The sequence below is a fragment of the Rhinolophus hipposideros genome (genome assembly GCF_964194185.1).
Source record: "Rhinolophus hipposideros genome assembly, chromosome: 12".
In the NCBI taxonomy this organism is placed as follows: Eukaryota; Metazoa; Chordata; class Mammalia; order Chiroptera; family Rhinolophidae; genus Rhinolophus; species Rhinolophus hipposideros.
In genome coordinates, this window is record NC_138058.1 from 62,076,588 (window position 1) to 62,089,642 (window position 13,055).

General features: G+C 36.5%; 1 protein-coding gene across 1 annotated transcript in view; it reads left to right on the plus strand.

The window, feature by feature from the left end:
* The window catches only part of ATAD2B (ATPase family AAA domain containing 2B), a 112,841-nt gene extending 101,807 nt beyond the window's left edge, over positions 1-11,034 (plus strand). Inside the window, exons 25-28 of the mRNA XM_081068856.1 lie at positions 1,662-2,345; positions 4,901-5,028; positions 5,369-5,497; positions 7,614-11,034. Of these exons, the coding sequence (XP_080924982.1) occupies positions 1,662-2,345; positions 4,901-5,028; positions 5,369-5,497; positions 7,614-7,655 (983 nt within the window). The 3' untranslated portion in view covers positions 7,656-11,034. The remainder of the gene's footprint in view (positions 1-1,661; positions 2,346-4,900; positions 5,029-5,368; positions 5,498-7,613) is intronic.
* Positions 11,035-13,055: the final 2,021 nt, after the last annotated feature.

The window sequence follows — 13,055 nt, forward strand, 5'->3', positions numbered from 1 at the left end:
GTAACTGTAAATTGTAAATGGAAATTAGTGGGGGGAAAGGAGTAGAGAGATGATTCTAATGATATTGTAGTTTTGAAGATACAGTGTATTTTGAGCCAAGCGACTAACTTGAATTTTGGAAATGATTTCAGAAACCTTTAGTAGATTTATTCTTAGATAAGAAAGAAGAGTAATATACATATATGTGTGTGTGTGTATTATATTTACATATATATAAATATACACACAAAATTTGTCCATTTCTTGTGAATACCTTGGTGTCTTTACAGAAACTCAATACAGATTAAAAATGAAAGGATGAAAAAAGTAGACAGATCACAAGTTCATAGTAAGTGGTGGAATGTAAGAAACAAGGGTTGTCATAAGACCATATTCCCTTCTATTTGTCTTTCAGAAGCAATTTTTAAACTGATTAAGCAATCTACACTTCGTTATCTCATATTTGCATTTCAGATTTTTAAAATGTCTTTGCCAAAGAAGCTTCTCAACTTTGACATATTAAAATTATTTATTGTCTTTTAAAAAATTAAGCCAGACTTGAATTACTTTTATACCTTTGGAAAAAAATGAATTATTTTTACCCTGATGGATTTTAACAAACTAATATTTTGAATTTTGTGTTAGGCACCAGAAGGGATAGGTCTCTAACTTAACTAGTTTGCTTTGATAACTTTTGTATTTAAGTGTATTTAGGCATCTGTCCCAAATTGCAAAATAAGTGTTAAGTTTTTACTTATTTAAGGGACAGTGAGTTAGACTTGTATAACCAAATACCTTTGATACATACATGGGAAATTAAAGATTCCTGGCCCGTCATTACCTGGAGGTACCATCTAGCTACTCATAAAACTCATGTGGTTTCTAGCATCTAAGAGTATAGTCCTTATAACTTTTGTAGGTCTCCCTTTTCACATAACTGACCAAATATTCATTTTCAATATTTGGTTAATGTTGTTGTTGCCACCATGATAGCGGTGGGTTTCATTTTTCTACATATTTTCAAATAACAACTTTGCAAGAAGTTGATGTTGCTAGGTGAACTGCTGTGGTGGAGGAGACGAACAGTTTTCTAACCACATTGTCCGTGTAACTGTCTTAGGGCTTCTGTCCACGAGCATATCAACTGGGGATGATTCCTCGGGAAGCAGAGACAGTGGAAGTTTCTCTGTAGGGATACCTATAACTATTCTGTCTTGATATACTGGATCATGCCTTTATTTCTTTTCATGGTTTAGGCGCTTTTGGGTAATCTTGGTGGCAAAACACTCACCTTCTTGGTGGAAATCTAGGACTGTCACCTCAAACCTTCCAGGCAGCCTGGTAATGGGGTCATTCCCTAAATGCTTGGCCTCTGGATGTTAGGAATTAGGAACAGCTATAAAGTAGAATCTAAGGTAATAGAAAAAATTAATGCTGGGGAAACTCTTGTAGGAAATACATTTAAAATTTTTCTCATTCTTCAGAGTTCCTCCCTGACTTCATATCCATTCCACCTGTAGCAGTGAGGATTAGTCAGCAGGGAAGTCAAGAGCTAAGTCGTTTTTGCTTGTGTGTTACACCGGTGTGGGTTTGCTTTCTTTCAGGTCTTATTTAGTGTACATTTGTAAAACAAGTATTACACTCCAAGCTCTACATATCTTTTTTCCTTCCTTGTAAAATAGTTCGAGTTCGGAGAAAATCAAGGCGGCGCTCACAGTGGGGTAAAGGAATTATTAAGAAAAGGAAAGTCAATAATTTAAAAAAAGATGAAGAGGACACCAAATTTGCAGACTATGAGAACCATACGGAGGGCAGGAAATTGCTAGAGAATGGAGAGTTTGAGGTAAGCACTGACTGCCATGAAGAGAATGGAGAGGAGACCGGAGACTTGTCTATGACCAACGATGAATCGTCGTGCGACATCATGGACATGGACCAGGGGCAGAGGCTTAACCGTGGAGCGGGCGCGAAGGAGAACTTTGCATCTACTGAAGAGGAAAGTTCAAATGAATCTCTACTCGTCAACAGCAGCAGTTCTCTAAATCCAGAGCAGACATCTAGGAAAGAGCCTTTCCTTAAAGGAAACTGTGTAAACGGTGAGGCCTCCACTGACAGTTCTGAAGGAATACCAGTTCTGGAGTGTCAGAATGGCAAAGCTGAAGTAGTTTCTTTCTGTAGTAGTGGAGATAAATGTAGTTCTGAACAAAAGATTCATCTGGAGGACCCATCAAAAGAGAAACCAGAAACTTCGAATGAAAATCATGAAGATGATCCTGAGAAACTAGAGGCACTGGAATGTAGCAATAATGAGAAGTTAGAACCTGGCCCCGAGGTGGAGGTGAAAGATGCAGAACTGGATAAAGAAGGTAGAGCTAATGTTTTAACAAATCACCTGAAGTTTTAAACTCCAGAGTTAATTAATTGCATATTTTGTATGGTCTCCAGTAGCAATAGTTGATAAATAATTATACCTCTTTGAGAATTTGTTAAACTTTTCATCCCTTTGCCCTGGAAAAGTATACACCCACATACTAAATTTTGGTGAAAGTTTCGGAGGGCTTATGGTCCAGAATGCGTTGCTTTCCTGGCCGCTTACATTTCTGGCTCCCAGCTGATTGTCGTCCCTGTCATAATGGATTCATGGCTAAAACCTGAGTACGTACACAGGTGTAAAGAAGATGAATTCTAACAGAAGATTATTGGGGTGGGATGGGGTGAGGATGGTCTGAGAAGACGTGGGTACTGTAGCAGTGTGGTATAGTCGAGCCATATAGACCCACATTAAATTACCACTCCTGTTCATTCTAATTGTGTGACTTTGAGCTAATTACTTGTACTCTCCAACCCTGTTTTTCATCTTAAATTAAACTTGAGAATAGTGTCACTGCAGGGATTACATAAGTCATGTCTATTATCACCTCTCCTGGTACCTGGCACATACTGAGGTATGTTCATTCCAGGCAATCACTGCTAATTGACCCTGAGGGATGTGTAGTCTAAGGGGCTCCATTGCTTTATAAGGCCAGTTGTAGAGGAAAGCAGCAAAGCCCTCATTGTGAAATTTCCTTCTTCTGCTCCCGACTTCGTATGGTTGTGATTCTCTTAAGAAGCAGCAGAAAGGGGAAGTTGAGGGTTTCTGGCCCTGCTTTGTTGACTGTGTTCTTTAGCTCACAGTAGGGTGGGGTGAGTTAGAGCTCTACCCTGCTCAATATACGTTTTCTTCCTGAACAGTTACTCTTATTATGGTAGGCTATCTTGATATTGTATATATAAATTGTGCTCTCTAAACTGTGTAGAATATGTATAGCTTTAGCCTGGGATTAGAGTTACGTAGGTAGGAAAAGTTTTTTGCTGCCAGGTTTTTGAGCCCTCTAGCAGAATTAGGAAGTAGGTAGGTATTATTCAAAATCTTAGAATTCTTTTCATGGATAAAGAGTGATGTACTGTTCTTAAATACTATCTGTTGAGATTTTTTCTTTTTCTTCAACATTTAGTAATAGAAAATAGTTTTAACAGCAATATTTATCCTGGGCTGTTATATAGACAGAACTTTAATAATGTATCATGCTAGGGTTAAGTAATGAATGGGACAGAGTGGGAAAAGGAGAGAGATCTGTGTTATGAGGCAGAATGGGTGTGGGGGAGGGATATTTTTATATGCTACTTCACTATGAGATTCTAGGAAGCCTTGCAGAAAAGGTTTAAATTAATATTATGTGCAGTTAGTGGTTTAGAAGTGTTAAAGATCTTTGTGGTGCCAAAGCTTTACCTGAAGTTCTCGTTTGTAACTGTCGGGGCAGGTAACCGAGTGCAGTGGCTCCTCATCGACATTCTCAGGCCTCTAGAAGTCCACGGATGTAGTCGTGAGGATCAGTGTTGTCTTAACAAAACTCCTAGCGTATGTGAATTGAACTGTAAATCAAGGTTTTCACTCTTAAGGCTGTCTGAAATATAAAATTTTCTCTGCTGTGTTGTGGAATATGTTTTTGAAGGCAACATTTTGGTTCTTTACCTACATAGCAGGCATTAATGAGAGCAATTGTTTAAAGACTTGGGAATAGAGAACTAATGCAGGAGGGAGGTTCTCCTCAGTGTCCCTGACATGGGCCAGGTCCTGTATAATGTTCCAAAAGGGTCCAAGTTTGTCTTTGTGTTCCTTCCCTCTGGGCCTTCTCTTAGAGTATTCCTTCTCTTAGGTGAGCACACGGCCTGATGGTCTGCCTCCCCTGTCTACCCCCAAAAGTGCCTGGTGCTGTCAAATTACGCTCAGCCACCTCAAAATTTCTTCCTCTCCGCCAGTATAGCTAGTCTGAACAAAATGTTGGGAGAAAAGTGATTAGATTATACTCATTAACTCTTAAGCTAGAAAAGATCGCTAGCTCTATTATACTTTTAATGGGTCTATATTTTTAAGAAAAAAATGTTATAACCCATATTGATCTATAATAGAATTCTAGACAGTATAATAGAGAAAAGTAAGAAATTTAAGGCAGTGTTGAGAAAAATGTTTTACATGAGAAGGCAGATATGTAGTAGACAGGTTGGCTTCACTTTGTGTTAGTATCTGCTTTTCTAGCTTACGTCCCTTCTTCCAATTCTGAAAGCTCCAAATTTTAAAGCGATGGCTATCATGAAGAGAGTGAAAGCTGTTTATAAATTAGTGCTTAGAGGCAAAGAGTGCTTTTATCCTCTTTTTAGTGGATATATTTATTAAATGGTATTCTAGTATGACTTGGCTTTCATAGTTGTAGTTTAGTTCGCTTTAATTTGTTACTTATTCTTACCAAAAAGTCATTTATTTAAAGAATACACCTTTATTTCAAGAAGGATTTGTGGTGGGTAAAAGTTTATAGTTGTTTAAGCCTGTTTTCTTAACTTTTACTTGCTGCAGTGCATTTCTTTTTTTTCCCGTTAATTGTAGGTGCTTCTAAAGTAAAGAAATATCGTAAGTTAATTTTAGAGCAGGCAAAAACAACAAGCCTGGAACTGGTTCCAGAAGAGCCATCTGAGCCTGTGCCACCTCTTATAGTTGATCATGAGAGGTTGAAGGTAAGCTTATCCATTCCCAGTTTTAAGAGAATGGAAAGAGATTTGAATATGTTTTGTAAGCAATTGAATAAAACTAGTTTTGATAATCTTTTGCTTTAGCTGGGAATATATGTGCTTTGGGGCTTCTATTAAAAAAAAAAGTGTTATGTGTGTTTTGATGGGTTTAGAAACACAAGAATGGTCTTGGTAATAAACTGATAAGCCCTAGAATCTTCTAAACTCAGGAATCACTGTTACACCATAGCCTGTAGTGTCTATTGCCTAGCTATTTGAATATATAACTGTTTTAGTTTGAACAATGAAATCAAACTTTATTTCATTCTCTTCCAATTTTTCTTAGAAATTGCTCGATTTGTTGGTAGATAAAAGCAACAATCTGGCAGTTGATCAACTTGAGAGATTATATTCTCTTCTTAGTCAGTGCATCTATCGTCACCGTAAAGATTATGACAAATCACAACTTGTAGAGGTAAGTGCTTAGTTCATCTGTAGAATAAATAAATATGTGCTTTTATTTGTCCCAAAGAGAAAAGAAAAGCTGTTTTAATCTATATCTTTTATCAAGTAACTGAAGAATATTGTGAAGATTTAAGATTAGAAGAATCATTAAGAGTTATAGTTTGAAGAACAAAGCCTCTCTGTACCATTTTTGTCTCAGGACATAAGTAATCTGGGATTCTTTGTTTATCAAAACACAGAAATTCATGGTGCTGGGTTGGCATATACACAAAAGAGCCCTCATCCTCTCCCTTGCTTATTACTGACATCAGTGACGACGCCTGCTGCGTGTGGGCATGGCCTCTCAGTCCTACCACTGCTCCCTGGGCAACACTGCTGACGAAAAGGAGTTGGCATGGGCAATGAGACCTATTAGCCAGCCCATTAATAGCTGGAAGGAAACTTAAAAGTCATCTCATTTAATCAGATCTAGTCCTGTAAAGTAGCTATGTGAAAGAGGGGTCCTTTTCTTTAGACGCTTTAGAGGTACACTCTTCCCTTTCTAGACAACTTTGGGCCCTAAGAAAGTTCTTCCTTATAAAATATGAACTTAGATCTCTGTTCATATAACTTACATCATTATGCCATACTTCTGTTTTTTGAGATCATCTGAGCAAGTGTAATCTCTCATACCCACTAAATGGCTAAGTGACATTATTAAACTCTCTTTGTTCATGTACCTGTTAGTTTATCTGGTAGTCTAGGTATTAAATATTTATTGAGTACCTACAGTTCCAGGTACTGTGCTAGGTTTGGGGTACAAAAAACAAATAAGACAAAGCCCCCCTTCTCAAGGAGCATTTCTAGTATATTAAAGGTTTATATGTAGAGGATGTGATTATTTTCCATGTGTAAACTTGAATCAAAGCAAGAGAGCATGTGAAAGTTATAATCATATTTTTATGAGACACACTTTTACAAACATATTGTCATAATTATACAATATATAGAAATAACAGAAAAGCACAAATGTGAAAATAAAAACATCACCCATATCACCCTCCCCCCCACCTCGTCTAGAGGAAACTAGTCAGTGTTAATCTTTTGGAATAATTTCCATCCTTTAAAAATGTCTAGATGTACATAACGTCTAGATGTATATAATGTCTAGATGTGCATAAGTATGTGAATATATATTTTAAAATTGGGATCACATTGTATATTCTGTTTTATAACCTGGGTTTTTTCCTACTCAGCAATATATGATGAAACATTTGCAGGAGTAGTTTTGATTGATCATGTAGAAGAACTTTCTGATCAGATGATAATGTGTTAGTATGACCTGTTCTACAGAGCTGTAGATTATAATTTCTTTGGAGATGTTTAAGGGGAGAAAGGAAATCCAGATGTCTTAGATACATTTAATATTTGCCTATCTGAATGAATGTGTGGGTTAGAGTTCTTTACTTCTTTTTTCTTATTCTAGACCGTCTTTGTTCACATTGTTGACATTTGTTTAGCTTGAATGGATGGAATGCTCTTTAGTACTGAAACATCTTTCAGTATGGGACTTGGAACCCTGCTTTCTAGGGGTCCCATTTAGAGAGAGAAGGGGATCTACAGAATCCCATCAGTTGCATTCCTGGTAGTGGTGGCAGAAGTGTCTCTTGCCTTCTGGCTTTTTTGTTTCAGTTCTGCTTGGAGTGAATAGTGGTGGGAGTAGGTTGTATTCTACTTCTGGTATAAGTTTTACTGTACTGAATACATTCCTTTTGCTTTGGAAGTTAGTCGAATGTAGAGAATAATGAAGAGTTTAGACTCTGGGATGAGGCCACGTGCATTCAAATTCTATTTATTATCTGGCAAGTTACTTATGTATATAAATGTCTTAGTACAATTACCTGGCATAATAAGTACTCGTTGAGTGTTACTAGCATCATCTCCAGAAGCTTAAATATAAAATAGGAGGCATTTGGAAGTGTCTAGGACAGACTGTTTTACTGAGCAGCTATGGTATTATAATCAGGAAACTATTTAAAGCTTAACTTGTATCTAAAATTCTCTGAAAGTTAATATAAAGTGAATTTTCCCATAATACTCTTGTCTTTCCTTTAATAGACAATATGTACTTTTTTTTCCCCTTATAGGAGATGGAAAGAACAGTTCATATGTTTGAGACATTCCTATGAACTTTTCGAGATGAGTGGTTTATCCTCTCCAATCTGCTCCTGACAGAGCAGTCTTCTGAGCCATTCAATTTCAAATTGCACCAATTACGTGCAGAGCCTTGGTGTAAAGTGCTCTCTCACTCATTCTTTCTCTCTGTTGAATTTGGTGCTATTGTCTCAGGTACCTGAAACCAACCAGCCTACAAGAACCAAACAGAACTTCAGAAACATGTTGTATTTTCCACAAATAAAAAATACAACCCCACAGATTGGAGATTTTGGTGCTACAGAAACTGCTCTCGCTTCTGCTCCTCTTTTCAGGAGACTTCTGTCCTAGGGAGCAGACCAGCAAACACGAGAAACTGGATGGGCAGTTCTAACTGTGTTGAATTGTTTAAACAGTGGGCAACCTGTTCTTATTTTTTCTCCTTTCTACCCCCTTTTATCATATTTGTTTCTATTTTTTCCTCTGGGTAATGGACTGAAACCGGTTTAAGAGTTGGCTATGGTATATTCTGGTGGGAAACTGAAGAAACTGGATGAAATTAGATTAGGCTCTTTAGAACTGCCTTTAATGTGCCTTTTTATTCATTTGAGAAAGATAAGGCTAAACAAAAGGATGGGCTTATTTGTAGCAAACGAATTAGAATGTTTTCCTTGGTCACAACCTTGAAAATAAGTTTTGATACTCTGTGTCATTAAGAGGCAAACAGTGTTTTGGTATAAAATGCCTGTCTTGTTTTCAAAATTCAATCAAGACACTCGTTAAGCCACATAATATACTAAAATGTAAGTTTTCCTGTATGGTCTGTTTCTGTTTAAGAAACACCTAATAAAACAACAAAAAATAATCCACAGTCCACCAAAAAAACCCACACACTTTTTGGTATTGCTGACAATGATCACTAGAAAATAAATAGATAGTGGCCATTTTTTGTTCTGTCAGTAGCAATTTAATAGTTATTCATGTTTGAGTTCCCAGAGAAAAATGATTCATGTATAGTAAATTGTTACTGTTTTATTTTAAAGCCAGAACTTGCCAAATGGACAGAAAAGAGAAATATTTCAGAAGCTCTATAAAATTCGTTTTCTATATGCATCGTTGCAAGTGAGCTCTGGTATGGTACTTGAATAACAGTATTAATGTTTAAATCCCTTACCATAAGCTTAACCTTCACAACTATTCATTTTGATTGGAACCCATTTTCAATCTTGTTGAGTGATTTCTGTGAGTTGTACTTACCTATAATTAATTAGGTTACTAGTTTTACAAAAACTTTCTACAAATTTGGAGACACAATCTAGGCAGTTGCAAAGAGGCAAAGGGAGTGCAGTGACATTTTTTTATCAGATAATTTTTAAACAAAAATGTAGAAAATTTTGACAAGTTGGCTTGATATTTTCACTCATTATAGCTGTTAGCTACAGGTGTGTCTTTCCAATATATGCAACACATGCAGTTTGGGTTTTATTAGAGCGAATGGTCTTGGACTACTGCAGAGATACTGAGCTACCTCAGCTTTTTGTATTTTAGTTACCAACAGTGTTTACAGAGTCCTGTAATCACTTTGCCACCGTTTACATGCTGAAGCTAAGGTACTTGTCTCCTGTCTCTGGCTGTTCGTCGTGTGCTGGGTGCCAGCGCAGAAAGCACACGGCGGCCATAGGCTGCTGCAGTAATCCTAAGTGCTTTGCATTTCCACTGACATTTTACGCCTTCTAATTCTAGCTTATTTTTTGAAAAACGCCACTTGTTTTCTTTATACCTAGTCTAAAATTTTCATGATACTCAGTCACGTAATTCAAGATGCTACCCATGTAGACACACTGTATTTTTAAGGTGGGCAAGTGCGATTAACGATGAACCATTTTAAAGGGGAGGTTATTTGAAACCTCGAATTTGATTATTGGGAGGATTTTCATGCTTTCTTTAGTATTTATTACCATCATACCAGTTCAGGCTATTTTACTGTCTAATACATTAGCATTTTGTATTTTGATGGAAATTGTTACAGAATTTAAAGATTTGATGAAGAAATAAGATGTAGCAGATTTTTTGTAGCAAGTTTCTGGTAAAAGGGTTTTTTGCAAGTCTCAGGTTCTTGCTGCACTATTTTTTTTTAAATATTTATTCCAGTTACTCTAAGTCAGAAGCATTCTGTTCAAGTAACAGCAGCACTTGTGAAAGGAAAAATAAAAACGCACATGTTCTTAGTAGGTTACTAAATTTGTACAAGTTACGATTTTAGCCATCAGTGAGTTTGACAAAGGAAATTTATTTATGTTCAGCATTAAAATGCTTCCAAAAGATCAAGTTTTTTTTTTTTTTTAATTTTAATCTTGATATAGATGGAGAAATAGGAGGCAACCTCAGTATGATAGGAACTGCCACTTTGAACAGTTTAGGTCTTAAAGAGAAAGCCAATCTAATGCCAAGGGGAGAAAAATGAGCTGAAACTGTACCAACTCCTCCAGCCCCTTTTTCCCCACAAAAGAAACACACTATACACACGTTGTGCTTACTTTACAGATATCTGGTGGTTCTATAGTTTAAAGCAGCTTGTGAAATTATCCAAGTGGACTCAATTTTGTTTACCTTTCTGTAAGTTCTTAATTTTTGCTGTATAGCATTGGCAAAACTATGTACAAATTGACCTCTGTTCTTATTTCCTATTGTGAGCATTATAAATGATGAGCTCCTGTGTAAAACCTTGCTCTCAGATCAGTAAAATATATATCGCAGCACAGCCCAATAATAGTTAATGCTCAGCTGTGGGGACCATGGGAGTTTTTTGAAGATGATGGAACCGCACTAGGATTGAAAGTGATGGCTGTGGAGTTAATTGTGTTTTTGAGCTTGAATCTCACCTGTGATTAATTTTTTTGTTTTGTTTTTATGTCCTTTCATGACTTGATTTTTCTCATATGCCAATGTATTTGTAGGTTTACTGGATTTTATTTTTAGGGAGTGGGTGGTTATATCTTCCCACTTTTTGATTAAGTTGGTTCAGCTATGGTGCTATTCAAGTAGGTATTGTCAGTGTCAGGTCCCGTAGCTGAATGCCATTGTTATTATAATTATTATTTGTAATCACGTTGTAAGCTTGAATTTGGGCTTGTACCTGCATCTTTTGTATTTTGTACATTCGATTATTTAGACTTTGGGAGTCCTCTTTGGTTTCAGTCATGTACGTCTACTTTGTAGATTTAAGTAAACTTCATCAACTATGGTCTATTTTGGGTTTGTAGTTTAATTTAGAATTGTGTTAAATTGATGTTTTGCATTTGACTTCATTTTACATTAGTTTGAAGTAAATTATTTAATTTTTGAATTCTGGAATTTTGAACATTTACTGTAATTTGTAATATAACTGCTGTGAAATACTTGAATAAAGATGACAAGAAAAACATGTCTTTCTTTAGCTTAATTATGATTACTGTTGGCTGCAAATACAATGTTACTTTTCTAGTTTAATTCATATATTTTGCAGCTTGGACATACTGATGTTCATTAAGCATCCAAAAAGTCTTGTTATGTTTCCTTTAGATTTTAGTAGCCCTCAGTATTTTTTAGCTGAAAGATTTTGTGTTGAGGAAGTATGGTTTTAATTTCAGTTGAAGATTGTCTAAAATATATTGTACAGAAGCAAATGGATTACTTCTGAAATATGTTTTACTAATTGCAAGACTGTGCTATAGTAAGACGATCAGGTAGTGTGATTTACTTATTTTACAGTGTTTTCCCTTTCATCATCGTGTAGTTTATCAGCAGACTTTGAGCAGTACGTAGAATTTAAATATGGAGAGAGATTGCATACCAGAATTTTCAAGGGCTTGTTACTTTAAGTGACTAGAATGTTCCTGGCTTTTAGATTGCCCATTTCTTCTGTCTCTTTTTTATGTCCCAAGATTAATGTACTAATATTCCTCAATATAAATTTTTACTTTTATTTATTTACTTTTTGAATCACAGAGAAATGGACCCGGTTGAATTTGAGTAAGAGTTGGCTTTTCTTGATTTTCACAGATGGTATAATTTTTACTTTTGCCCGTGTGTATCCAGGCATACCTCGGAGATGCTGAGGTTCCCTTCCAGACCACCGCAGTAAAGCCAGTATCACAATAAAGCGAGTCACGTGCACACACAAGTTACATTTACACTATATACACTGCAGTCTGGTAAACGTGCAATAGCATTATGTCTAAAAACACAATATGCACACCTTAATGTAAAAATACTTTATTGCTAAAAAATGCTAACCATCATTGAGCATTCAGTGGGTTGTAATCTTTTTGCTAGTGGAAGGTCTTACCTTCAATTTGTAAAAAATGTAATATCTGCCAAGTGCTGTGAATCAATGCGCAGTGAAACGAGGTCTGCCTGTGTGTCAGAAGACTGTGATGATAAACCTGGGAAACATTTGAAAAAATTGCATCTGAATGTTTCAGTAGGGAGTTTATAGTTGCATTTGAATCTCAATTAACTTTTCTAGGGCTGTAACTTTCTAGGTTAGGTTTATTTTCCCAGTTTTAGTTTCCACTGGATTCAAATTTCAGTAAAGTGAGAGGCTAATCTTTGAATATCTACTTCATGTTATCCCTATACCCTACACCTGCAAAGTTATCTATTGGCTTCTAAAACTATATAAATTCCCTGTTACCCACACAGTAGGTCTTCTATGTCCTAGTCGCTATGCTAGGCATATGTGATAACAGGTGACATATTCTCTCTGTAAGTAGCTTATAGTCGGCTAGGGGAGGTTGGTGTGTAATGACCCAGTGGGATAAGGGCTGTAACAGAAGGAACACACTGCGGTTCAGAGTTCTAAGAAGGAACCGATTTATTCTGTCTAGGAAGGGGGAAAATGAGGTAAGTTTTCATAGAGAGTTGGCATTTTATTTGCCCTTTCCCTCTATCTGGCTCTTCTAGAGTCTAGCCACACTTTATCAGAACTATTTTTGGGGCTTTTTTTGTGTGTGTGACCTATATATTACATCCTATCACCTATTCATACCAGTCACTCTGGAATATCTTTATCTTGACTTGTACAAATCTTAGCATGTTCCGTTGATGTTTTTCCTCCCTCTACACGTTTCATGTTCACCACCCCTTCTCCATCTTAATTGTAGCTGACATAGTTTGGGCACTCATTTATCCTTTTGTTTGGACATTGTGTAACAGTCAGCGATTTGAGGGAATGTACTCCTGGGCATGGTACTGGGTCTGTCTTGAGTTTTTTGTAATATAATTTAACATACGGGGTTTGATCACAGAATACGGTGAATGTTTATTGCAGTAAAAGTGCCGTTTATCCCCCTCAAAATACTCTTCCTCGCTTCAAGCGCAGAAATCCCATCCTTCTTACCACTTTCTGAAGCCGTTCTGGAAGTCCTCTTTCATGAGTGTCTTTAGTTGTGGTG